The 24,507-nt window shown below is 36.5% G+C and overlaps 2 protein-coding genes and 1 long non-coding RNA gene across 18 annotated transcripts; 1 reads left to right on the top strand and 2 right to left on the bottom strand.

Moving 5' to 3' along the window:
- The first annotated feature begins 4,339 nt into the window (after nt 1-4,339).
- LOC121050175 lies at nt 4,340-11,620 on the top strand. 15 transcript variants are annotated; one of them, XR_005802256.1, is made up of 7 exons: nt 4,340-4,620; nt 4,785-4,880; nt 4,984-5,076; nt 6,268-6,321; nt 10,010-10,346; nt 10,710-10,853; nt 11,380-11,620. XR_005802256.1 is itself a non-coding variant. In XM_040509505.1 (6 exons), exons 1-5 carry the CDS (start codon nt 4,496-4,498, stop codon nt 10,751-10,753), a joined length of 315 nt encoding a protein of 104 aa, XP_040365439.1. In that variant the 5' UTR covers nt 4,340-4,495; the 3' UTR covers nt 10,754-10,853; nt 11,380-11,620. The 15 variants fall into 15 exon arrangements, 4 of the variants coding, with proteins under 4 accessions (XP_040365439.1, XP_040365438.1, XP_040365436.1 ...); XR_005802253.1 differs by lacking the exon at nt 4,984-5,076; XR_005802254.1 differs by lacking the exon at nt 10,010-10,346.
- On the bottom strand, nt 6,882-8,816 carry LOC121049860. Of its 2 annotated transcripts, none has more exons than XR_005801460.1 (4): nt 8,327-8,816; nt 8,025-8,170; nt 7,146-7,900; nt 6,882-7,015 (listed from the first exon to the last, which is right to left on the bottom strand). It is a non-coding gene; the product is annotated as an uncharacterized LOC121049860 (long non-coding RNA). The 2 variants fall into 2 exon arrangements; XR_005801461.1 differs by having other exon boundaries at nt 8,374-8,816.
- A 9,517-nt stretch (nt 11,621-21,137) lies between the features above and the next one.
- On the bottom strand, nt 21,138-23,577 carry LOC112171688 (cysteine protease RD19A). The gene is made up of 4 exons (XM_024308833.2): nt 23,063-23,577; nt 22,849-22,968; nt 21,794-22,040; nt 21,138-21,654 (listed from the first exon to the last, which is right to left on the bottom strand). The coding sequence occupies exons 1-4, from the start codon at nt 23,549-23,551 to the stop codon at nt 21,386-21,388; spliced, it is 1,125 nt and encodes a 374-aa protein (XP_024164601.1). The 5' UTR covers nt 23,552-23,577; the 3' UTR covers nt 21,138-21,385.
- Between the last annotated feature and the right edge of the window lie 930 nt (nt 23,578-24,507).

Genomic DNA, 24,507 nt, shown 5'->3' with positions numbered 1-24,507 from the left:
TGGTGCAAGAACTTGCAGGTCCCTCAACAACTACAATGCTGGAGGTGCATCAAGCTCTAATGTTGAATGCCAATACTGTGGAAGAGACAATCACACTGCTGATAGATGTTATTATATCATCGGTTTTCCTGGCCAGCAACAGCAACAACCACATACTGAAGAGATTCAAGCAATGCTTGCTGCAGCCACTCCAAATCCTCAATTTTGGCTTGCAGATTCTGGTGCCACAAATCATATGACCAGTGAAGTTCAACTCCTCAATAATGTTGCACCCTACAATGTCACTGATTCTGTTCAAGTTGGTAATGGTAACTTTCTAAAAATCACACACACTGGTGATGCAATGCTTGGAAACCTTAAACTCAACCATATATTGCTTATTCCTGAACTTGCTGCTCATTTACTCTCTATATATCAGTTATGCAAACAGAATAATTGCTCTGTTTGGTTTGATGAGTTTATGTGTGTTATACAGGACAAGGTGTTGGGCAAAATACTTTACCAAGGACTGAGTAAACAAGGCCTGTACCCTATACCATTTGACTTACCAGCTAAGCTACAGAAGTTCTCTAAGGCAGCTACTTTAACTCCAGTTACTCAACACTCATCTACAGCTTTTCTTGGCAAGGTTGTTAAGCATTCCCTTTGGCACAGAAGATTTGGTCACCCTTCTAATGAAGTTGTGAGTCAAATGTTGAATAAAAGCAGTATAGTTAGTAAATCAGATAATGGCTCTATCTGTGAAGCTTGTCTTCTAGGAAAATTTCATAAACTTCCCTTTTCTAGTTCACAGACTAAGGCTCTAAAACCATTTGAGATTGTTCATTCAGATGTTTGGGGACCATCACCTCATGTTTCAATTGATGGTTTCAAGTACTTTGTTCTGTTTATAGATGACTGTACTAGGTATACTTGGATTTTTCCTATGAAAAATAAAAATGAAGTGTTGCAATACTTTTAGTCCCTTTGTGCTTTTGCCAAAAATCATTTTTCTGCTTCCATCAAAACCTTGAGATCAGATGGTGGAGGAGAATACATTAGTACTGCTTTCAAACACTTCCTTAGTCAAAATGGTATTCTTCATCAATTTTCTTGTCCATATACCCCAGAACAAAATGGAATATCAGAGAGGAAAAACCGGCATGTGAGAGAAACTGCAGTAACTTTAATGCAAACTGCCTCCTTGCCTTCAGTCTTTTGGTTTCATGCATGTGCCTTGGCCACTTATCTCATTAACCGAATGCCTACACCAACAAATAATATGGAGTCTCCTTTTTACACACTATATAATACACAGCCTTCTCTAGATATCCTAAGGGTTTTTGGTTGTGCTTGCTATCCACTCATGACACCATATAGGACTGATAAGCTACAAGCCAAAACTGCCAAATGTATTTTCTTGGGGTTTGCAGCTGGGTATAAGGGTTACATATGTTATCATTTGGGCACCAAGAAGTGTATTATATCTAGGCATGTATTTTTTGATGAAGAGACGTTTCCATATGCTCAATTGCAGCACAAGTTATCATGCCAGCAACCTACAGAGCCATCACCTCCAAAGTCAATGGTTCAATCTCAACACTCAAGGGTACAGCCTTACTTTACTCATACTCAGTCCACTCCTCCACATGTTTTGCCCACACCTGTCCCAAATTCTACAGTAGCTGCTCCCACAGGTTCACTTTCAAACTCTGACACTATTTTTTCTTCACACAATGACTCTGTCAACAATATTGTCTCTACTGGTGCTACACCTAATCTGATCTCTTTGCCATTGAGTAATACAGTATGTGATCTTGGTTCTCTTCCCAATATCACACCTCATGCTTCTTTATCAGAGACTGATACTACTGACTATTCATTGTCACCTTTTAGTCCCAATGTTCACACATCAATACAGTTTGAAGAGCAAAATGGTAATATCAGTGTCAACACTCAGCCTGGTATTGGTATTGAGGTGATTTTGGATCGTGCCAATAAGAACGTGCTTTCCAATAGTAATTTGTCAGAATCAAATATCTTGCATCCTGTAGATGGATTGACTAATGCTATAGTCAATGATCATAGTATGCTTACAAGAGGCAAAAGAGGAATTGTGCAGAAGAAAAGCTTTTTATCTGTCCTCACTGAACCTAGTTGTGATCCTACTGATTTTGAACCTTCTCACTATAAGGCAGCCTTAAAAATCCCTGCTTGGAAACAGGCTATGCAAGAGGAATATGATGCTCTTATGAATCAAAACACTTGGACTCTTGTCCCATTACCACCTGACAAAAATTTAGTCCCCTGCAAATGGATTTTCAAAATAAAGAGAAACTCAGATGGTTCAATTGCTAGACATAAGGCAAGATTGGTTGCTCGGGGCTTCAGTCAAGAGTATGGGGTAGATTTTGAGGAAACTTTTTCACCTGTTGTCCGGCATACCACAGTTCGATTAATTCTTGGTTTAGCTGCAAGTTCAGGTTGGAAACTTCATCAAATGGATGTCAAAAATGCTTTTCTTCATGGAATCCTAAACGAAGAGGTGTACATGACTCAGCCAAGTGGTTTTGAGAATCCTTCATATCCTTCATTTGTATGTAAGCTACAAAAATCGCTTTATGGACTGAAGCAAGCACCTAGGGCATGGAATGAACGATTTACCAGTTTTTTGCCTTCTATTGGTTTTAAATTTTCTTATGCAAATCCCTCTCTATTTGTCAAAGTTTCTGGCTCTTCTAGGGTCTATCTTTTGTTGTATGTTGATGACATTATCATCACTGGGGATAGTGAAGATCTTATCTCAGAAGTCAAGGCTGCTCTCCAAGCTGAATTTGATATGAAAGACTTGGGGGATCTTCATTTCTTTCTTGGCCTAGAAATTAAGTATATCAAGGATGGCATTTTCCTATCCCAACACAAATATACCAAGGATCTCATTCATAAAGCTGGTATGGATGCTTGTCACACTCATATCACTCCATGTTAATCTGGTGTCAAACTTTTAAAGGACTCTGGTACTCCTCTTACTCATTCTGATATTACACATTTTAGAAGCCTAGTTGGTTGTCTACAATATTTGACTTTTACCAGGCCTGATATAGCCTTCAGTGTTAACTCTATTTGTCAATTCTTGCATTCTCCAACTGAGGAACATCTATATGCTGCAAAGCGTATTTTAAGATACTTAAAAGGCACCATGGATTATGGCATTGTTTTCAGGAGGGGTCTTTTTGACTCCAAACATCATAGTGTTCAAGCTGATTTGCAGGCATATTGTGATGCTGATTGGGCTGGGGATCCTAATGATCGAAAGTCTACCACAGGGTTTGTGATTCTTCTTAACAATTCCCCAATTTCTTGGTGTAGTAAAAAGCAAAATGCTGTTTCCAGATCTTCTACAGAGGCTGAGTATAGAAGTATGGCAGACACTACCTCAGAACTTCAATGGCTTATCAATCTGCTTACAGACCTTCATGTTGATCTTGCTCACATTCCTGTTCTTCATTGTGACAACATCTCTGCTCTAGCCCTGGCTTCAAATCCTGTGCAACACTCCAAGCTCAAGCATGTCGAAGTCGATGTTCATTTTACACGAGAAAAAGTCAAGGCTGGTTTTGTTCGAATTCAGTTTGTCTCTTCTCATGATCAACTAGCCGATATCTTCACAAAGGGGCTGTGTTCCCCTCAACACAACTATCTTTGCAACAGCTTGTTGAGTGCTCTACCCTCTTCAAGCTGAGGAGGGGTATTAACAGTGTTAGTCAAATTAATTAGTTTCAGCTAATTAGGGTTAATTAGTTTTTCGCTTAATTAGCATAGTTAGATACCTTAGTCTCTCAGTTTGGCTTACTTCATTGTAATTGTGTGATGCCAGGCTGTTATAGAGTTTGTTAGCTCTGCATAGATGACTGACACGTGGTCATCATCTGTGCATTCATTCCTTGTATAAATAGGGGCTGCTCCCTCATTCTGAAACAATGAAGCAATACGATCATGTTCTCAGAAATATCTCTCTCAACTTTTTCTTCTTCCTTTAAGCAAATACTCAAAGCTATCAAACTTTTGTAATGTCAAATGAAACAATGAATGAGTAGAACTACAACCTGCTGTGTAATTGTTGAATTTGAATGTTGGTATTTTTTATATCGATCACACTAAAACATGTACAAGATACAGACTATATAAAGAGAAAGACATGGTTTGATGACCAACGGGTCAAGGACTGCATGTGCATCATTAATAACTCTCAACTATGAGTTATAAAACTAGGAACTATATGGCTTTACTGCCGAAAAGTATGGTGTGCCATACACCTGCGTTTTGACCGTTGACTGGTGGGCCATGGAGGGCCCCGCTGGTTTGTCCGTCACAAAGCCGTGAAGCTTCCGTTTGTTGTAAAATTTAAATGCAGAAGAAACGGAATTGAGTTTAGGGTTGGGTAAATACTGATCCAATCCGGGTAGCCCTTCTCGGAACCCGATTGTTGCTGATGAACAACGGGGTGTCTGGATAAATGGTGGGAGGCCTCCACACCCAGGACCACCATTTGGCCATGAAGTTATGCAGATCTGATCCTGGTGACTAAGCTATTCATCAAGTAGTGTCCTGCATAGTTTGGTGTTAACACAATTTCCACCGGTATTCTTATTAGAAAGTTTTTGGTTTCATACATCTTTGAATATATCAGCAAGTTCATGCATCTCATAAGGATGCTTTCATTAATTTCTTAGTGGTTCTGGCAATGGTCTGTTCTAATTTCATGCATTTACCTAAGTGTCTCTTCTGATATGCTGCTGTAGCAGGTTTTTTTGGGCCACTAGTTGAGAGGCCACCAGCAAATAATATGAGTTTTCAACGTCCTGCTCCTAATAATGTACCCTCTGGAGCTCCAATATCAGGTGATTTGACATGTTCTACATGGAAAGTTTATTTGTTTTGTTTGCAAGTGTCCTTCCATTAAGTCATAAATAACTTCCTAACTGTATTTTGTCCCGGTCATAGTGCTACTCAGATCTTGCCGTGTAGGCCTGATATTTCTGCTGTTAATTGTTAGAGACCAGCTTAATGTTCACTTTGCCCTGATGAAATATTCTTGTAAGTTTTCGCATATATGATTTGTGGCTCATGTCCTTGTGCTACTTCTTTGTTGAGTTCTGAAAGTTTCTTTTGCGAGGAATTGTTATTATGTCTAGATGTGTACCGCATCTAGGCTGATTAGTAGGAACCTAAATCAATAGTCATGGCATGGCACGAGTGCCAACATGACATGCCATAAGTATTAAATCATGTAATTAAAAACCTTTATTTCTTGAAATTTTCCGTGTCATAACCCAAGTTGGTGCTGTACTCGGTGGCAGAGAGGTGCATCATAAGTATTAAATCATGTATAACAAATTTTGAATTGCCTGCTTTAATTCAATACCAAAATAAAGTTAAAGCGTCCAACCCAATTTGGCAATGCGTGCAGAGCCCATGATGTTATATAGTGTTATGGTAGGCTTAAAGTAGTTAAACGACCTATATGGGCCTCAGTTTGTGTTGATTTAAAAGAGTGCTCTCTAATCTAATATGCTGGATTTGCTAGCTTTTGTGAAGGGAAACTAGCTTCTTCAGATTTGAGTATTTGATTTAGAGCTTTTGGCCTTTAGTCTATTTGCGAGAACTCTCGGCTTTTATTGCTTGCCCTTGGTCGCGGATTTGTTATCAAGCATTTCTACATAGTGCTATTGTTCATATAATAGGCTGGACTTAGCCAAATTACTATATATGTGAGATTATTCCTTGGTGGCTACTTGGAGGCCATCATCCGGGGACACCATGCAGGTCTTCTCACCGCCGCTGATTACAACAATCTCTGCCAGTGCGAGACCCTTGACGACATTAAGATGCACCTCTCTGCCACCGAGTACAGCCCCTACCTCCAAAACTGTCTGCTTTGGAACTATATCTCTCTTTGTTATCGTGGATTTGTGTTCTAATTTGTTCGTATCTTATGCTTTGATTTGATGTATTTTTCTGCTGAAATGCTGCTTATTAATCTGGATGTTTAGTTTTTGCTAAGTAATGATTTGACTTCTTAATGGGTTTTGTAACTCATCATGCAGAATAGATGAGTATTTTCACTATTTTGAATGGGTTTGTTGATTCATCATGGATCATTTTTATTGCTGCGATGCTATTAACAATAGATTCTATAATTAAATGTCATTGTGACATGGATTTCTGTTTCATATTGTATAACTGAAATAGGCTACTCTAATGAGATTGTAATTTAATATGAAACAGCTTCGATTGCTTTAATTTGGGTCCGAGATTGTATTAAAGCTTCAGTCTTTGCAGGTTTGATCCAATAGCTTCTCGATTTTGCTTTATTTGGTTATCTTTGGAGAAAGTAAAAGTTCTAACTATGTTTTTATTTCACTTTTCCTCTCTGTTTGATATTCATATTTCTGTTACTTGTATTGTGTTTTTAGAGTAGTTAGTAGCCAGTAACTTAGTGATCAAGAGGCTTTGAAGAAATTGGTAGAAGTATATGAGTTATTGATAATGTACCTTATCATAACTGGATTTCACTGTGCGATTATATTATTATTCATTTACTGAATTGGCTGCCAAATTATCTCAGCATTGAGAATTTCTTCTTTACTGGAGCACGTGTATTTTTTTGGTTTTTGGTTGCTGCAATATTTTTGCTTTTCGAGTGTTACATATCCCATCAGAAAGTCTGGTTTTTCCAATGATTTCTACTCATGACAGGCTTACATTAGGAAGTGAATGATCGGTATGATTATTGGCATATAATACATGAGCTTTTGAAGACCTATGCATGCATATGATTTATATCGTGGTATTGGTCTCTAAATTGATCGGGTGCAACATATATGTTTACCTATAGATCATAGTTGGATATTCATTTTATGTTTAATGCGAGGCCTGCAATCATTTTCATTATTTCCTATCTGCATATCCATCACCGACAACTTGAGTTTATTCTCTTTTTCTTTTGTCAAACCCTGCAAGCCTGGTTTTGTTGCTGCAATTGATATAAAAAATAACATTGCATGATTAGTATTTCTATATCATGCAATATAGCAGCTCACATGGTCATTTTGGTTAGAATAAAAAGGTTAAAAATGACAAATAATTTAAGCAAACTACATTACCTTTGCATCAGTTGCAGTGGGTATAACCCAGTCTCTAGGCCAAGCAATGCATGTACCAATTGCATCGCGGACAAATAGAATCTCATCTTTAATAGGAATTGGTATCAAAGCTTTAGCAACAATAGATTTGGTGATCGACACTAGGACATTTTCCTCAGCCAATGGAACACCATGGATAGTTTGCTTGCTGGACTCAACATCCACTTGAATGATCGTTCCTTCAGTCACTATGTTGTCCAATTAATCTAGGGAGGTGAAATTTGCACACCCCTATTTGCAAACTACACACCCCTTCACTTTTTTAATAATATTTCAACTCAACATTTTTGGCACTTCCTCAAATACCCTCAATGTCAGATTTTTCTTTTTAGATCCTGTCTCTGTCTCTCTCTCTCTCTGACCCTTCGTTCTTAGTTAGGTCGTGCTTCCATTATCATCAATCTCAATCTCTTTATTCATTTCTGAAATGGGTTCGAGCACTAGTCGACTGGGTTCGCGCCCATCTCAGCCCGAACCAACCTCACCGCCAATCGATCCCTACTCTCCTCTCTCGTCTGCGGAGGCTCTTCCTCACCCCTTTCCTGATCAACACCAAGTGAAACAGTAACTATATGATCATTCTGCCATAGGCCACCAACAAGCATGTCATCCACTCCACCTGATCCAGGACATGTCAATGTTTAATTCACCTTCCCATTACCATCCTCACATATATCCCATACTTTCGCCGACTTGTCAGCGGACACAGTCAAAATCTATCATTCAAATAAGAACTAATCAGCATAATTCAACACGAAGCAAGCGTGAACACATTTCGTTACACAACCAGTAATGCAAAAGAACAAAATCTATTGCCAGAAGAAACCAATCCAATGTTACCTGTTTGCCATCAGGACTCCAGCTAAGAGCATAAATGCTGCCTTTGTGGCCATCTTTCGATGAAAGCTCTCCGATCTTCTCCGCAGTCTTCCCATCAAAAATAAGACCCTTCTTATCTGAGCTTACAGTGATAAACTTACTCCCATCTGGAGATTACACAATTCACAAAATTCGAGTGATCCCCGACATCCAAAAACCACAAACAAAAATATAACACTTCCGAATGAGCTCAGTAACACATACATACATATAATGTGATCAATTAAGGGCTCAAAATCATCACAATGATCAAAGAACAAAACCTGTGAGACTGCTTGAATTTGAAAGGAGGCCCTTCATAGAAATTTACCAGGAAATCCTCACCGCATGTGACAATGCGAAAGGGTCTTGTTGGCTTAAAACAACAGCTCAAAACCCGTTTCGAATGCCCATCAAAGTCCCCGACAGTCGACCCAGAATCCCACCTATTCAAAAGTCCACACCAAATTATTAACAACCCACCCAAATCAAAATCAACCTATATTACCAAGATCGCAAAGCGACGTCCCTCAGAAATGGAGTTGTAGATGCTTCGTCGGATTCCAGTGAGTATGCTTCCAAGTCCGACACCCAATAGACCGTCCTGCATCATCAAATTTATTTAATAGCATTTGGTATTTGGGATTTTGAATTGAGTTGATGAGAGAGAGAGAGAGAGAGAGAGAGGAATAAGGGTTTGATCGAACAGATGGTTCATTAGCCCAAAAAAAACTGGTAAGAGTTTTGTCGTGGTTTTGGAGGAGAGAGAGGACCAAAAAGAAAAAAAACTGAAAATCTGATTTTGAGGGTATTTGAGGAAGTGTAAAAAATGTTGAGTTGAAATATTATTAAAAAAGTGAAGGGGTGTGTAGTTTGTAAATAGGGGTGTGCAAATTTCATCCCCCTTAATCTATTGCAAGTTTACACCATGACTGGACAATGTTGGTGGACTGAACCTGCTAATTCAAACCAAAAAATATGTAAGTATTAGTCACATTTGAGGCAGCAATGTCATCAATATGGTTGATCAAATGTAATTGTAAAGAAAAAGAAAAGAAAACTAATTGTAAGAAAAAAGAAAGTAAAGCTAGGGTAGCGATTAATTATCGGCACTTGCACTTGCTCCACAACTATATTTTTTTTAGGAGTTAAATCATTCCTAACCTCCTCCTCAATAATCGAGGTTAGTTTGATGTTCAGCTCCCCATCCACAAAGACTTCATTCTCCTCAACTACTTTCTGTTGGTCCTCCCTTAAATCTAACTTCTTCTTGGCAGTTTTGGCGGCTTCAATTTCAATAGCTTTCAAACCAGACTTGTCAAGTTGCCTTGAACAGCTGCCCTGGCCAGAGCCTAAATCATTCAGTTGTGTCACAGTAGAGGTGGCAAACGGGCCGGCCAGGCCCGACCCGGCCCATTTTAAGCGGGCCTAGTTGTGCCGTGCTTGGGCCGGCCCATTTATTATCGTGCCGGGCTCGTGCCGACCCATTTACTTAAACATTAAGCCCAGTCCGGCCCATAGCCCGAGCCCATATCATGTTGGGCCGTGCTCATGCCGGGCCAATAAACAGGCCGTGCTCGTGCCTACCCACTATAAAGCACGATTTTTAATTTTTAATTTTTAATTTGAATAAATAAAAATTAATTTTGTTTAACTATTTAGAAAATTAAAGGGATATTTCCCATTTGCCCCAGTACGAGCGAAAGTTGCCCGGTTACACAACTCTTTGCTGTGAAAAGACATCGATGTCCTTATCTTTTTGAGGAATTCCTTGCTTGTCTCAAGCTGAATGTTATTTTGGCTTTTTCTTGCCTCTTGCCTCTTGGATGGCTGCTTCGTTTCTTCTTGCCAGTTGCTGAGAAAACTATGTTGAGCTGTTCATCTTGATCTTCTTGCTTGAGAAATGAACTTCTTGAAAAGTGTAAAGCTATATCTTCATGCTTGAATCTTATCTTCTATTGATGCAGTGAGATGATCGTCAAGCTTCCATCATGTTTTCAATGTTGTGGAGTTCTTCATCATCGAGATTATCCCAATAATCAGCATCACTTTCTCTCACTTGTTGGCTCTCCTGCTCTTCTTTATACAATAAATCATACACTTCTTTAGTGGTTGTGCTCATATCAACAGTGTACAGCTCTCCTGGTCGTGGTACTCCATCCAGGTGTTCTCTGGTGTAGATATTTAAAGCATTGGCTTGGTAGATTAATTGCAGATTTGTATCATCAAAGAAATCATCTACTACAAGCTGGGCTGCACGAAATTTGTGAATATCCTCCACTGTTGGTGCCACATCAATTGTTGGTAAAGGAGGTGGCTCTATATAATTACGAAGTGATATGATGACTAGGTGTCTGGCTTTATCATGATATAGACTGGTTCTACGGGGATATGAAGGAATGCTAATTATTTCTAATCGGATAGTACTATAACCTAATCCTATACTTCCCCATTGCTTAAGATAATGAGATATGGCATACTTAGGGTGATAGGAGAATGACTCTATATGATGTTCATTTTGGACATAAAGACTTTTTAACACTCCATGTTCCATTAGAAAACCTGGAGTAACTCTAACTCTACGATTATCATGCTCAATGTACATTTCACCAAAGTCTCTCATATTAATAGTAGCTAATAGAATATAAAATCGTGCTTTTTCTTCAGGGTGAGAAAATGTATCATGACAAATGACTCCTATACCAGGTTGAGGATGAGATATAAGATTAAAGAGAAAATTCTGGATAGCTACTTGAAGGGAAAGATGCTTATCATGCTGTAACTTGAAGATTTTATCTTTACAATCATGAGGTAAATACGAAAACCGTTCTTTTGCTAGGGCTTGTAAAAAGTAGGGATTTTTTGTTTCTCTTTCTAACAGAGATGCAGGCCAACTACTTTCTTCTTCTTGCTTAATAAACTCAACTGTTTTCTGATAATTTATATTCAGTGTACGAAAATGATCAACTACTGTATCATGCTCATTTTGCAAATTATAATACAATGCATTCAGATTATCATGCTGTGCTTTAAGGTGATTATATTGTGTCTGAAGTCTAGCATATTGTGCTCTTGACTTAGGATACTCTTCTTGATATCTAGCAAGATCACAATTATTGGCTGAAAATTCCTGCTCAAGTGCCCTAATTAATTTTTCTTGACCTCTTCTCATGTCCATAGCATTTATTCTAATATTCCAAAAATTATCTAATAGAACTTGTTGTCTAATCGATAATGATGCTGTACTTTTATATCTAAAGAGTGGATTTCTAATTTCTTGCACAGTGTAGCCATTAAAGTTGTAACTAATATTTGCTGATCTTGCTGTCATGCTTAGTGTATTACCACTTTGAGGTGGCACACCACTTTCTGCTCTTTGAGTACTAGAAGATGAAGGCCTGAAAAAGTCCATACCTGTCAAAGAAGAAGCCGAGATAAGATATCTGCAAGTGTATTATCAGCTCCTTTTATATGCTCAAATTGTGGCCTAAATCCATTTCCTGTAATACAATCTATAAAATTGACCCATCTTCTGGCTGCTTGTTTATTAGTAGTGATTTTATTATAATGAGAAACAATATTTTGACAATCAGTTCTAATTGTAAATATTTCATTATGTAAGAATAAAGAAAATGCTTCTAAAGAATTAATTATGCCTAATATTTCTAAATCTGTGGCTGGTAATCGAGATTGTATATCACTAAATTTACCTGATGCATATCTACAAATTTGCTCATCAGACTTTGGTAATTCTTTAAACTTTTTCTGATATAAAATTCCTGCCCAACCTAATGCTGATGCATCTGTTTCTACTATTTTGTAACTACTATCTAATGGTAGTGCTAAAGGTTTAAGTTGTGTAATTTCTTGTTTAATTTGTTGAACTAACTTAATATCTTCTGTATTAAAGTATTTCTGACCTGTTTTGCTAGTCTTACTATGTAAAACTGCTATTTTTCTTCCTAAATCTGGGATGAAACTTCTAGCATAATTTAATAATCCTAAAAATGCTTGTAACTGCTTTTTATCCTCTAATCGATCTGGAAATTCTGTAACCTTCTTAGCTATATGTTCCTGCAATTGAATAGTTCCTGACTTAATATATATTCCTAAAAACTCTATATCTTGTTTTTCTAAGTCTATTTTATTTTTACTAATAATGATACCATTATCTATAAACTCTTGCAAGATTATTTCTAAGTGTTTTCTATGTTCATTTCTATTTTTGCTGTGTATAAGTATATCATCTACATATACACTACAAAAACTATCATACTTCTTCAAAAGTTGATCCATTTTTCTTTGAAAAATAGAAGGTGCATTTTTCAATCCAAATGGCATGACTAACCATTCAAAGTGTCCTTCTGGACAAGTGAAGGCTGTCCATTCTATTGATTCTTCAGCTAATCTAATTTGCCAAAAACCTGATTTACAATCAAATTTACTAAAGTATTTACTCTCTTGAATCTTATTTATTAACTCATCTTTATTAGGTAATTTATAACTATCTTCATAAGTATTGTCATTGAGTCTCCTATAATTATAAACTATTCTAGCTTTACCTCTTTTTAGTTCGGAATGCTTTCGAACTACAAAGGCTGCTGACCTATGTCTAGATTTAGAAGGTCTAATTACTTTAAGGTTTAATAACTCTTTTATTTGCTGCTCAAATTCTTGTTTATCCAATAAATTACAAGGCATATCTGCTGTTTTAATAGTTAAATCTGGGTTAATTATATCTAATTTTGCTAAAATCTTATTTTTATTCCAATGTAGTTGGGGATCTTCTCCTATGATTCGAGTATGTTCTGCTAATTGTAATAATTCTTCTAATGTTTTAGGTCTACCTATTTGTTTTAGTTCTACTAGAGCTACTTCTCCTATTTTTGGATACTCAAGTTCAAAGATTGATTCATCATATTCTATACTATTCTGCTCATCGACATTGTTATCTAGATTTTCTTCTTCTCTAAAGCTATTTTCTCTTGACTCTTCTATGCTAATGCTATTATAAGCTTCTATCAAATTACTTTGATCAGTTGTAGTTATACCTTTCTTAAAGAAAGTTATATCTGGAGGTATATACAAAAATCCTTGTAAGCTTTTAAGAAAGTTTAATCCTAAGATAAATTGATAAGATCCTACAGGTGATATAAATGTTAAAGGTAAGGTAAATAATTGTCTTTCTATCTTTATAGGTATATTAGTCATACAATGTGTTAAGTATACAGTTCTAGTATCGAATTGTGATACTCTAACTGGTTTAACTAGTTTTTGCCTAAATTGTGTTGGTACTAACTCTTCCTTTATGACACTCTTAGTGCTACCTGTATCTATCATACCTACTGTTTGAATCTTATGTTCTTTAGATAGTTCTAACTCACAATTAATAGTTATTAGAGAACTAGTTTTCTGATTTTCTCCAATGTTTTGCATATTAATTTCTTCGTCCTCTATTGAATTTAGCTCTAATGTTTCATTAGTATAACAAGGTTTACAAAATATTATCTTGCTTGTATAATATTTTTCAGCTACTACTTTCTTACATTTACTACATTCTTGAGGCCAACCTAAATTAACATATTGAAATTCTTCTTGTTCTTCCTCAAACATACATATATTTTCATCTAGTTCACTATCTGAATTACTAGAGTAATCTGACTCTAATTCTGATTCGGATAACATATCTATGCTATTTATGCTATAAATGCTTGCACTATCACTTAAGTTGTCTAAGCTATATATTGACTCTAAGTCTTCATCTTCTTCTAATTTAAATTGCTCAATTAATTGTACTTTTTCTCTAGGTTGTTTTCCTAACTTAGGACATTTAGGTCTAATGTGTCCTACCTCACCACAAAAATAACATTTACAAGTACTCTTATCTTTTGGTGCTTTGTATTTTCTAATCCAAGGTTTATTGGTTCTTTTCCTAAAGTGCTTAGGAATGTATTTTCTCTTCCTAAAGGTTCTTGAAGGTTGTATGTCAAAGGTCTTATGTTGCTTATATGATCTATACTTCTTCCTATAGCTCTTTCTATATGGTCTAATTTTCTTATTATACTTATCTTTCCTATGACAACCATATTGCTTAGGTAAATCTATGTTCTTACAGCTCATGTAAAATTGTTTTCTAATTTGTCTCTTTGCTTTTAATTGTCTACATTCTTCTCTTAATATATCATACACATGTTGTGTTCTAGGTCCTATTGCTATATCATCTTTTCTAGGGTGGTTTTGCCATTCTCTCCATATTTTTTCTCCTATTGGTCCTTTAATTTTAGTCATATATGTATTTAATAAATTTATGTCATTAATCCTACCTGTTCTTCCTAAATATTTAAAGAAATCTGTAGTATATTCTCCTATGTATTGCAAATCACAAATTTGTAATTGCTCTAAATTTCTTATTGCTCTAATTTGTTCTTGTTCGTTTCTACCATCTAACCTATTATGATCTAGAAACTCATACTTAATAAGTTTAACAAAAGTATCTATATTAAAAGTTTCTTTTGCTGCTTGATGTTGTTGTGGATTTTTTACTTTCCATGCTTGAAAGAAATCAAATACCATTCCATCTAAAGTATGTTCAAAATAATCTAACATATCAGTTGTATTACTAAAATCTAACATGATTGCCGCATGTACACATCCTTTCTCCCATCGTTCTATTGTTTTTTCCCAATCTTGTGGGTCTACATGATCTATGTTTAATATATTTCCTGCTAAGTTTACATGTTCTATTCCTGAATAAGGTATTCTATTTCTTCTAGGTCTAGTTTCTTCATAATCATAAGTTCTACTATTTTCTGCATAATGTTCTCTAGTTGGTCTTATATTTTGTTGATCGGTTCTACCTACTCTTGGTTCAGTATGGATTCCTGAAGTTCCTGTTGAACTAGTTTCTTCTACAGGCATACATTCTACTTCTATCAACATATTGTTATATTCTTTTTCTCCTAAAATATGTTCTAATCCTATTTTTAATATTAATTGCTTCAGTTCCTCATCATTTAGTCTATGTAATCCTAATTCATAAGTTTTATATTTTTCTAAGTATTGTTCTTCACTCAAATTATCTATGTCGTCTATTAATTTATCTACTATGTTATCAAAATTATGTTCAATCATATTGATTTCTAAATTATCAAAAGCCATATTAATTTCTGCTTCACTTTCTAAGTCGTCTACATTTTCTATTTGTCTATAATTGCTAAACCTTACTGATGCTTCTCCTAAGTGATTTTCAAAAATTTGTGCTTTATCAGGTTGTTTATTTTTTGATCCATGTAAATTAGGTAATAACCATTGAGTTCCTTCTAAAAAACTAACACTTAAGTTTTTAAAATCGCCTTTCATATTATAATTTTTTGTTCTAATGCTTACCTTAATATATTTACTAAATTCTTTAATATTCATTACATAATTTGGAATGCAACCTATAATTGCTAAGTTTGTGCTAAGGTCTACTTCAGCTGTTGCTATGGCTGCTACTTCAGCTGTTGCTATGGCTGCTTGTTGGTGATTATCCCATCTATCATCATATATGTATACTAATGCTTTAGTTCCTACTTGTGCTCTAGTTAATCCTGCTATTCCGATTAATATAGTTCCTATATGAATTTGTGAATAGTTTGATTTTCTAAGTTGTTCTATTGCCGAATTACTAAGTAAATTTAGTATAACTTCTTTATCTATGCAACTTATTTCATATTGACTTATGCTACTTACTATGCTATTTCTATTTTCAAATCTTCCTAATTGATATAAATTATGTCTATTTCTTTGTGATCTTAAAAATCCATTTCTAAGAAAGTCTTGTGCTTCCTCTTCACTAGGATATATATCTTCGGTTCTTACTATTTCTTTTCCTTTTCTTCTAAAGAGTTCCATTTGCTATTATCAAAAGGGTTTATTTTTCTTTTTCTTATATTGCTTGTGCCTAATGTTAAATTTTCTAATTTAGTAACTAATGATGGTAGTAATGATGCTGATGTGCTATTTAAAAGTTGATTAATTTCTGCTATTTGTTCTTCTATGTGATCTATTTTTTCTGCTAAATTTATTATCAATTGGATAATAATATTATTTTGCCTTATGGGAATATTATTACTAGGAACACTTGTTGTAAAGTCTGAAAATCCTATTGGTTCTTCTTCTAACTCACTAACTTCTTTTAATGCTTTGATGTAATTATTATTATTTCTAGAATCATTCATTAAACTAATAATCTATCTATTTTACTATGCAATTTGTCTACTTGCTCTGTTAATTCTTTTTGTACTAATTTAATTTTCTGTACTTCTATTTTCAGCTGTTCTACAATTTCTAAGGACTGCAATTCTACTTGCTTCGGCTTACTGTCAATGATGTCTACAAGCTCTTTTATTTCTTTTCTACTAGGAAACCTTTGTATATTTCTATTATTATCTTCTAGTTGTGATTGTATAAAACTTAAATTTTGTCTAATTATTTGTAGGGAATTTTTCTGAAAATAATCTAATACTTGCTGTAATTTCTGATTATACTGACTATGTTCTAATTTTATACTTTCTGCTTGGCTAATTATAAGGTCTATGACACTATTAATTAGTGGATGTTCTTCACTATGCAAAATATGCTTATTATTCTTCTGTGGAAAATAACAAACTAAAGTATTCTGATCTAGAGTAATTTTACGTTTTTGATGCTCTGTAATCTCTAAATTAAGATAATCTATCATAAAACAACAACAGATTTAAATATATGTAACAAACAGTTTAGATTTCAAGATAACGGAATCGTCTATTGGCCTCCAATAGTCGTCTATTGCCCCCCAATACAGGGTCGGATTGTACTGACTCCTAATTATAGGTTCAAATTTTTCTTGTTTTCTTACTAGGTGTGTTTATGACTTCTGTCCTCAAGGTACTTTACTGATATAACTATACTATTATAATGCTAAACTAGGCTCTGATACCAAATTTTAGGAGGTCTGTCCTAACTACACATATGCCAAAACATCTATTAAAGATTGAGTCTTGAACATGGACAAGAGCTTAAAACTGCATACAAAGCCAACCTATTGGGCCAAACAAGAGCAGAAACAGAGGTTCTTAGACTCAGAGGTTCCCTGACGAATTTTATTAGTTATCTTGGCATGCATGTTAATTAAAACAGGAATCCTTAAAGATAATATGATCGTCCGTTTAGCAATATAATAGCATAATTATCTCAGTGTTTCCCTATTTTGGACTAGAAGTCTACTAAGAAAACCGGAAAATAAAAAGTAAGATGAACCTACTTGAACGTGCTAGTACAAACTGTACAGTCTTCTATGGAGTTGCAATAGAAAACACTGGTTGAATGCTAGTTTGCTTCACACGAACATGAATAAAGTGTCACCACAGCTACTGCTAATCATGAACAGCTACTGCTCCATATTACAGCTACAGATTATTGTTGTGGGTTATGTATGGATGAATGTGGTGTTAATAAGTAGAAAGTATATGAACAGATGATATTATGAACAAAGGGCTTTATTGATACTGAAAGTGTTTACAAAGGAAAGCAATGGGTACTGAGATTTTTTCTTCTCCAACGTACTCCATCTGCTATCTATTCTTCCTTCTTATACCAGCTCTAGCTGGCTTTGTACAAGATTACGGTGGTGATTGCAAAAACAGGTGGAAGAAGCATGCATAACTATACAAAACAGCATGCAGAAATAAACAAAAGCCCATGCAAAAAGGGACAATAGCTCTTACGCAAAGAGCTTGCTGACAAAACTACAAATAAAAGCTATAAAACTATATTTTATTCTTTCTAGGCTTGCAGGCTGACCCACGGGTTTTCAAACATGAAGGAGACAAACTCCATGTGATGGTAAGGACAAGTGATGGTGCAGATCCTGCTATGCTCCTCCTGTACCCCTTTTCGGTATTTTGAAAATACTTTGGGTGACTGGGAATTACCCTCCTAGAAAATGTGTAAGTGGGAATTTCCCCAAAATTAAAATAAATTAAGTTCTACAATATTTTTCTTAATCTTAGCTTTTTAAGATTAGTTTTCTAATATTTTTTATATTCCACTACAAGAAAGAAAGAAAGAAAGAAAGAAAATAAGTCAAAGTATATTGCTTGTAGTATATTATTGTGAGATTAATCTTTATTAATATAATGAAGATATAATATCATATTATTCTTTCCTTCATTCTATAGTTGTATTATTATGAGATTAAAAAAAATATTTTATGTCAAAACAAGGATATAATGTTTTATTTCACTATTTTGACAATATAAAGAAATAGCATTGGTGGAAATGTCATGAGATTTTAAATAAATAGGTCTAATATTCAAATCTTATCGTTGTGGTTTTTAAATATTTTTAAAAACAAAATGAAATTTTGTGTTTATAACGGGCCGACCCATAATATGTCGTGCTCGGGCCGTGCCGGGCCGGGCCAATGGGCCAATATTCCTAGGCCCAACCCGGCCCGTTATTCTAACATGCTCGGGTAGTGTCGGGCTACTAACGGGCTTGGGCCGTGCCGGGCCTCTTTTAAGCGTGCCGTGCTCGTGCTTAGTGGCCCATTTGCCACCTCTATGTCACAGGTTTGGGTGAGTCAGCTGGCATCTCTTTCCCATTAACCATCGCTTCTAACTTCTGAAACCTTTCCTCCCAAGCGGCTCTTTCCCTAGCAATTTGTTGCTCTATCTCCATCTCTCATTTGGCTCTTTCCTGAGCAATGATATTTTCTTTCTCTTCTGCTAGTATCTTCTTAACACTTACTCTGACACTATCTTCTACATTTAGCATTTGGCGTTTAGGTAGATGAAAATATGTCTAAGGCTTGACGAAGCCACCAACACCACTTACCCTACCAAGATACTCAGGATTTCCCAACGCCAAAGTCAGAACATCATCTGTTCCTTCAGGGTTTCTCCTTCAAACACTTTCCTCTTCAAACGTTCCTGATATAGATATCAATCACAGCACACAAAAATTATCCAATTGGGATACAAAACCTGGAAAAAAAAAAAAAAAAAACAACAAGTAATAAACAATTACAAAAACTGAACTTACAATTTTTTCGACCTTCTTCTTCACTGCTGGCCCTTTGAAGTTGCCGCTCTTGTCTTGCCGGGCCTTTATCCACATCGTAGCACGATCCAATTCTTCAATCGGTATTTTTTCAGCCCATAAATATGAATAGATACGTGTGACATCATGATCAGTTTGGTGTAAACCGGTGGCCACGGCAAAAAATTCTTAGCCATCTTAAGTATTTCCTTCTACTTACTTGAGAGAAATTTTCCTATCCATGTTAACAGATTCCGGTTCAGATTTATCGTCCATCAACAGAAGTTTCTAGGAGTTCCTGCAAACAAATCAAGAAAGGGTATTCGAGAACGAGCAGTCCTCGCTATTATCTATGTTTCATTGAAGGTGATGAAGAAGACAAGAAATCCGATTCAGACGAACCTCGTGTTGTTGTTCAAAAGGATACAGAAAGTTCCATACTATACCAGAAGGCCTATCTTGAATATTACTTTGACAAGTCTGTACAGGTAAGTTGATAATGGTTATCGTGTAGAAACTTTTGTCTCAATGATGTTGTGGAATGTCTGTCTGTAAGTCAGTTTATCACATTGCTTTGGAAGGTAACCGGAGATGTGCGTGTCATATTTTATCAAAAGACGAATGGAGGGCGTCTCTTCTATGCTTGCATCAACACCGCTTTCATTAAGAACCAGCTTGCTACAGGTATTGCCTTCTTTCCTGAAAACACCAGGAAACAAGAAGGTTCATAAAATGTACATAAAAAAGTCACAGGTTTTTTATTTAAGGTTGCTTAATTACAGCTCACTGTTCGGGATTTGGATAAAATTGGGAAGAAAGGAAGATCAATATGTGGCCCTAACTTCTGCTGGGAGTTGCTATTCAGTCCTGCCAATGCGAAACACTCACCCTCAACTCCACATGACAGTCATGATGTGTTATGAAGTCTTAGAATGGATGTGTTCCAAGGAGATTAGTCATTAGTCTAGTGCTGGTTTTATGACTCTCGTTAAAAATTTCACCTCTGTAATTTTCTCAAGAATTGATCCACTTCGCTTGACAAAAAGCTGAAAACCCTGCAGTGTTACAACTTAACCGTATTTCTCTATATAAAGCGAGGAGGAGTTTTCTGTTCATCTTGGTCAAATTTTCAAACTTCCGAAATTAACAACGGAAATTACAGAAAGCACGGACCGAGACGAATATCTGGATTCTGCTGAGTGTTGACCTAGAGTCCGAGACGAAATAAAAGAGGGAGAAGAGAACAGGGGAAGAAGAATGAAGAGGAAGAGGAAGAGCCTTCGGGATTCGAAATTCCAGGTTATGCGACATAGTAAGTTATGAAGATTCCAAGAGAGAGGTGCAAAATTTTTACATTGAAGCTGCTTAGAACCCATTAATTCTTTCTATTCATCAAACTCATTTTCAATCGTTGCATGTCACTGATTTTGGGTTTGGGTGATGCAGGCGCTGTCGAGATTGTTATTCATTTGGAATGGAAGCTTATGGAATTTCAGGGGAATGGAAGCTTATGGAATTTCAGGGAGGATGAGCACAGTATCGAAACAAATTGACTGAGGAATGTACATGCAATAGTTCCCCTTAATCTGTTTCAGTTGTGTTAAATTCTGGAATCTCTATTGTTTTCTGAATTCTAACTCACTCATCATCAATTTCATTTCTATAACAACCCTTATTTCATTGATTTGTTACATGATCTTTGTTCCTCTGGATCGAGTTATCTTCTATCTAAGCTTGCTCCCCCAAAAATATTTGATTTGAATAGCCGCCGTAACACAGTGAATTTTGTGATTGGATCTTATTAATCCCATATGCTTTAGCCTGTGCTTAAATAATATATAAGATATAAGTTACGTGTTCCTGATATGAGTGCATGTAATTTTGGAGCAGGGGCGGAGCCGATTGTAAGTATTGTATGTGCCCTCGCGCTAAATTTGGAAGGGATGCAAGAGTACATAAGATACATGATTACATCGTATAAAAGTAGTCTGTAGGCAAGGCAAGAAAGTCGAGAAACATAGGAATGTAAATATATAATGATCTACGCACTTGTAGTGTATATCCATAGCTTAACATATAAAAGTTCCAAATGAAAGTTGGAAGAACTAACATTACAAACACATGCCACATAAAAAGGACATTTAGGCTGTTTGGACAACCCAAAGAATAGATACACAAGATTATTTGGAAGTAGCCTATGGAGTTGCCCAGTAAATGTCATATAATCCTTGTATATACAAAATACAAACAGGACTGCAATAATCATAACTTATGATTGACACCTATAGCTCAACTGCAGCAACAGTTGAAACCATGGAGTCCACGCCACAGATATTACGGCCCCTGCAGATTTTGTAGAATCCCTTCTCTCCCCAGTTCTCGCCCCATGAGTTCTTTATGATCCAGTATGGCTTCTCCTTCATTCTGACGGGTGCGTAGGCAGACGCACCATAACCAACTAACAAAACTCCATGGTCCAACCTCTTTGAGCAAATGTAGGGGCATGACACTCCACCAACATATGTTTGCATGAACACAGCATTAATAGCCACTGCATTTAAACAATTCAAGAGTTAATAACAGCCTCTGATATCTATTCTTGGAAATATTCCTGTATCATAGAATGTGAGAAATATTTTTTTTTGAAAGAGATGGGAAGAGGACAAAAAACACAAATCTTAATAAATTACCAGCAAGAGGGCCATTCTTAACAAGATTGGCAGCAATTTGATCTTCATCAAGGGAGACAACACTGAAGTTGGAAACTTTGGCTGCAATTTTGGTCTTGTCAAACTTGCAGGTTCCACGATCAGTACCAGTGTATGGATAATCTTTTTCCTTCATAAGTCCACCAGCTTTGAGTGTGTACTCAAAGGCACTGTTCATGAGCCCACCATTGCAACCAGCGTCGCATGAACCTGCCTCCTCTGGATCGCACTGCCAAAATTAATACACATGAGGAACCTTCCCTTTTCTAGGTCACATCCTATCCAAAGTTCAAATCCACATTTCCAAGGCAAACAAGCAACAAATACAGAATGATATGCAAAACTTGAACCCACATTTGTAATTTGTACACTCAAGTCCAATTTAAGGACTTGATGTTAAATGTTAGCCAGTATTACTGCATACAAAATCAAGTACCGACTTCCAAAGTGTATTAACTTGATGTAGGTCAATAAATTTTAAAAAATTTGCATGCCAATAGAAGCAGGATATTTGTACACTAGTTGGACCATTAGGCTTTGTTGTTCTTGTTATTCTTGTTTCTATTTGGCTTATGCCTGTAGGAATTCAACATTCAAAAAGATTAAATGAAGCAAGCTAGAGCCTAGACTGCATTTGACTTGATAAACAAAGAAAACAAAAGGCAAGGTATATGCATCTCTCTGGTAATGAACTTCCAATCCTAACAGTCTATTGTGAGGGATGGCACCTAGCTTAGTTTGTCATTTACTAATCAAAAGCAATAACCACTGTCAAAAGTGTCCACTAGCCATACCAGTAAGCATCTCCCATATCTCATTCCATGTGGGAATCACATGGATCCCAGTCAATTACCTTGATGGTACTAAACAACACTAATTCATATAAATTCTGGGTAAAAAGGGATTATTCGCTAATAAAATCCAAACAATCAACTTTTGTTTTGCTACTTACCAAAAGATCAACCAGACTATTCAAGCTCAAAGATTTATTCTCATACTTGCAAACTATAATTGAAAAAAAAAAAAAAAAGTCAAACCTCGTGATCGCAATCCACAAGCTGCTGCTCGCTGAGGCTCACAAGCTCCCCAGTCGCAAGGAAGTGGGCACCTTCCAAAGCTCCTGTGGTGCTGAAACTCCAGCACGACCCGCACGAACCCTAATTTCCCAAAAACACAAAATTCCCAAATTAATTAAGTCATTATCTAAATAACGTATTTAACCTGAACCCTAATTAAAGTTGAATTAAAGACCTGATTTTTGACTTCAGTAACAGCTCCATGCTCTCTCCAATCAAAATCCTCAGGCAGATTCTCGGTAGGCAGAATCGGAGCGGTGTTGGCATCGGCCGGCAGCCTCAGCCCTCGGAGCCCCAAATGGCTTCTCCTGAACTCGGCCGGAGTCAAATCGGAGAACCGAGTGACGCCGTGTTGGGCCGTGGGGTCCATTCGCTGGTGCCTCTTGGCCCTCCTCATGTTGGTCTTGAACACCTCGAACCTGTAGTCGTGCTCCTCCTGGCTCGCGTACGACTTGCCGAATTTGCGCTTGAACAGCGAGAAGTGGTGCTCGGCTCCGAGCATCTGTTCGCCGTCGTGATCGTGGTGGTGGTGATGGTGGCGAGGGGCTTCATCATCGCCGCCGTCCACGACTTGACGGATCAACGGATCGCCACCGTCCACGTCAGCGCGAGCGAGGAAGAAGAGGAGAGAAGAGAAGAGGAAGAGAGAGAGAATTCGATCCATTCTGGAATGGTAGCTATGCCGGACTCTCTGTTGGGCTTGTGTTTATAAAGTAGGCGATGACCTCGGGGGTGTGAGATCAGCTGCGGTTTGGTTTGGGCAGTTGGGAGATGTGGACCGTTGACTTTGAGTCAGAAGAGAGATTCTCTGTTATTGACGGTTGGGATTGAAAGGAGGATGCAGATTTTTAGGGGGTGAGGTAGGAGATTGTTGCAGGTTAATTGCTTACAGGAGTGGGTAATGATGGACCAATGGGAGGGAGACGCGTGGTGGATGTGGAGTGCGGGGGTTGAATGGTGGTTAGGTGATGCTTCTGTTTGTTCGTTCTGATTGGGTCGGCGATTGTTTTTTTGTTGTTTTTTTTTTTTTTCCTGCGATGGAGACTGTTTTTTGTTGTCTAGTCTGAGAAAAAAATAAACATAAAATAATGGTCGGTGTGAAAAATTGCAGAGATTGCTGGGAGTATCGATCGGTTGAATTTATAATGAAACTTCTGTATAACAACAATATGCATTCACATACGCACAAAACACAAATTAATAATCGATCAAAATTAGAATTTACAATGACAATCGGATTAGGTTTTCATATACAAAAACATTATATATTTTCACAACTAGTCATTTACAGGTCCTCTTGTTTTTCTTGTTAGTTAGTTTTTTTTTTTTTTTAATAATCATCTTGAAGATTTAGCAAGAATAACATATAGTTTTAAGATTCTGTATTCAGATCCTGAATTTATCATTCTCAATTGCATTTTGTAAGCATGATGAGGTCATTAACAGTTGGGCTGCCATGGATAGTATATTGTTTGGAGTTGCGGGCATGCAAACGACATATACATTACTTGCAAACTAACTGGTTTCTTGCGTGGAAGTAACCAATCAAGTGTGCTCAAATTTCCTTTTTATCTTTTTAATGAAGAAAATAAATTTAAAAAAAAAAAAAAACAAACCCAC

Source organism: Rosa chinensis, chromosome 6 (assembly GCF_002994745.2).
Source record: "Rosa chinensis cultivar Old Blush chromosome 6, RchiOBHm-V2, whole genome shotgun sequence".
In the NCBI taxonomy this organism is placed as follows: Eukaryota; Viridiplantae; Streptophyta; class Magnoliopsida; order Rosales; family Rosaceae; genus Rosa; species Rosa chinensis.
This window is presented reverse-complemented; position numbering and strand designations above follow the sequence as displayed.

Coding starts and splice junctions, on each gene's coding strand:
- LOC121050175 (XM_040509502.1), top strand. CDS start 4,496: ATGGTGGGAGGCCTCCACACCCAGGACCACCATTTGGCCATGAAGTTA. Junction 4,881..4,983: donor CTCTGGAGCTCCAATATCAG/GTGATTTGACAT, acceptor TCCCGGTCATAG/TGCTACTCAGATCTTGCCGT. Junction 5,077..6,267: donor TGCCCTGATGAAATATTCTT/GTAAGTTTTCGC, acceptor AATATGAAACAG/CTTCGATTGCTTTAATTTGG.
- LOC112171688 (XM_024308833.2), bottom strand. CDS start 23,551: ATGGATCGAATTCTCTCTCTCTTCCTCTTCTCTTCTCTCCTCTTCTTC. Junction 22,969..23,062: donor TTACTGAAGTCAAAAATCAG/GTCTTTAATTCA, acceptor TTGGGAAATTAG/GGTTCGTGCGGGTCGTGCTG. Junction 21,655..21,793: donor TAAGAATGGCCCTCTTGCTG/GTAATTTATTAA, acceptor GTTTAAATGCAG/TGGCTATTAATGCTGTGTTC.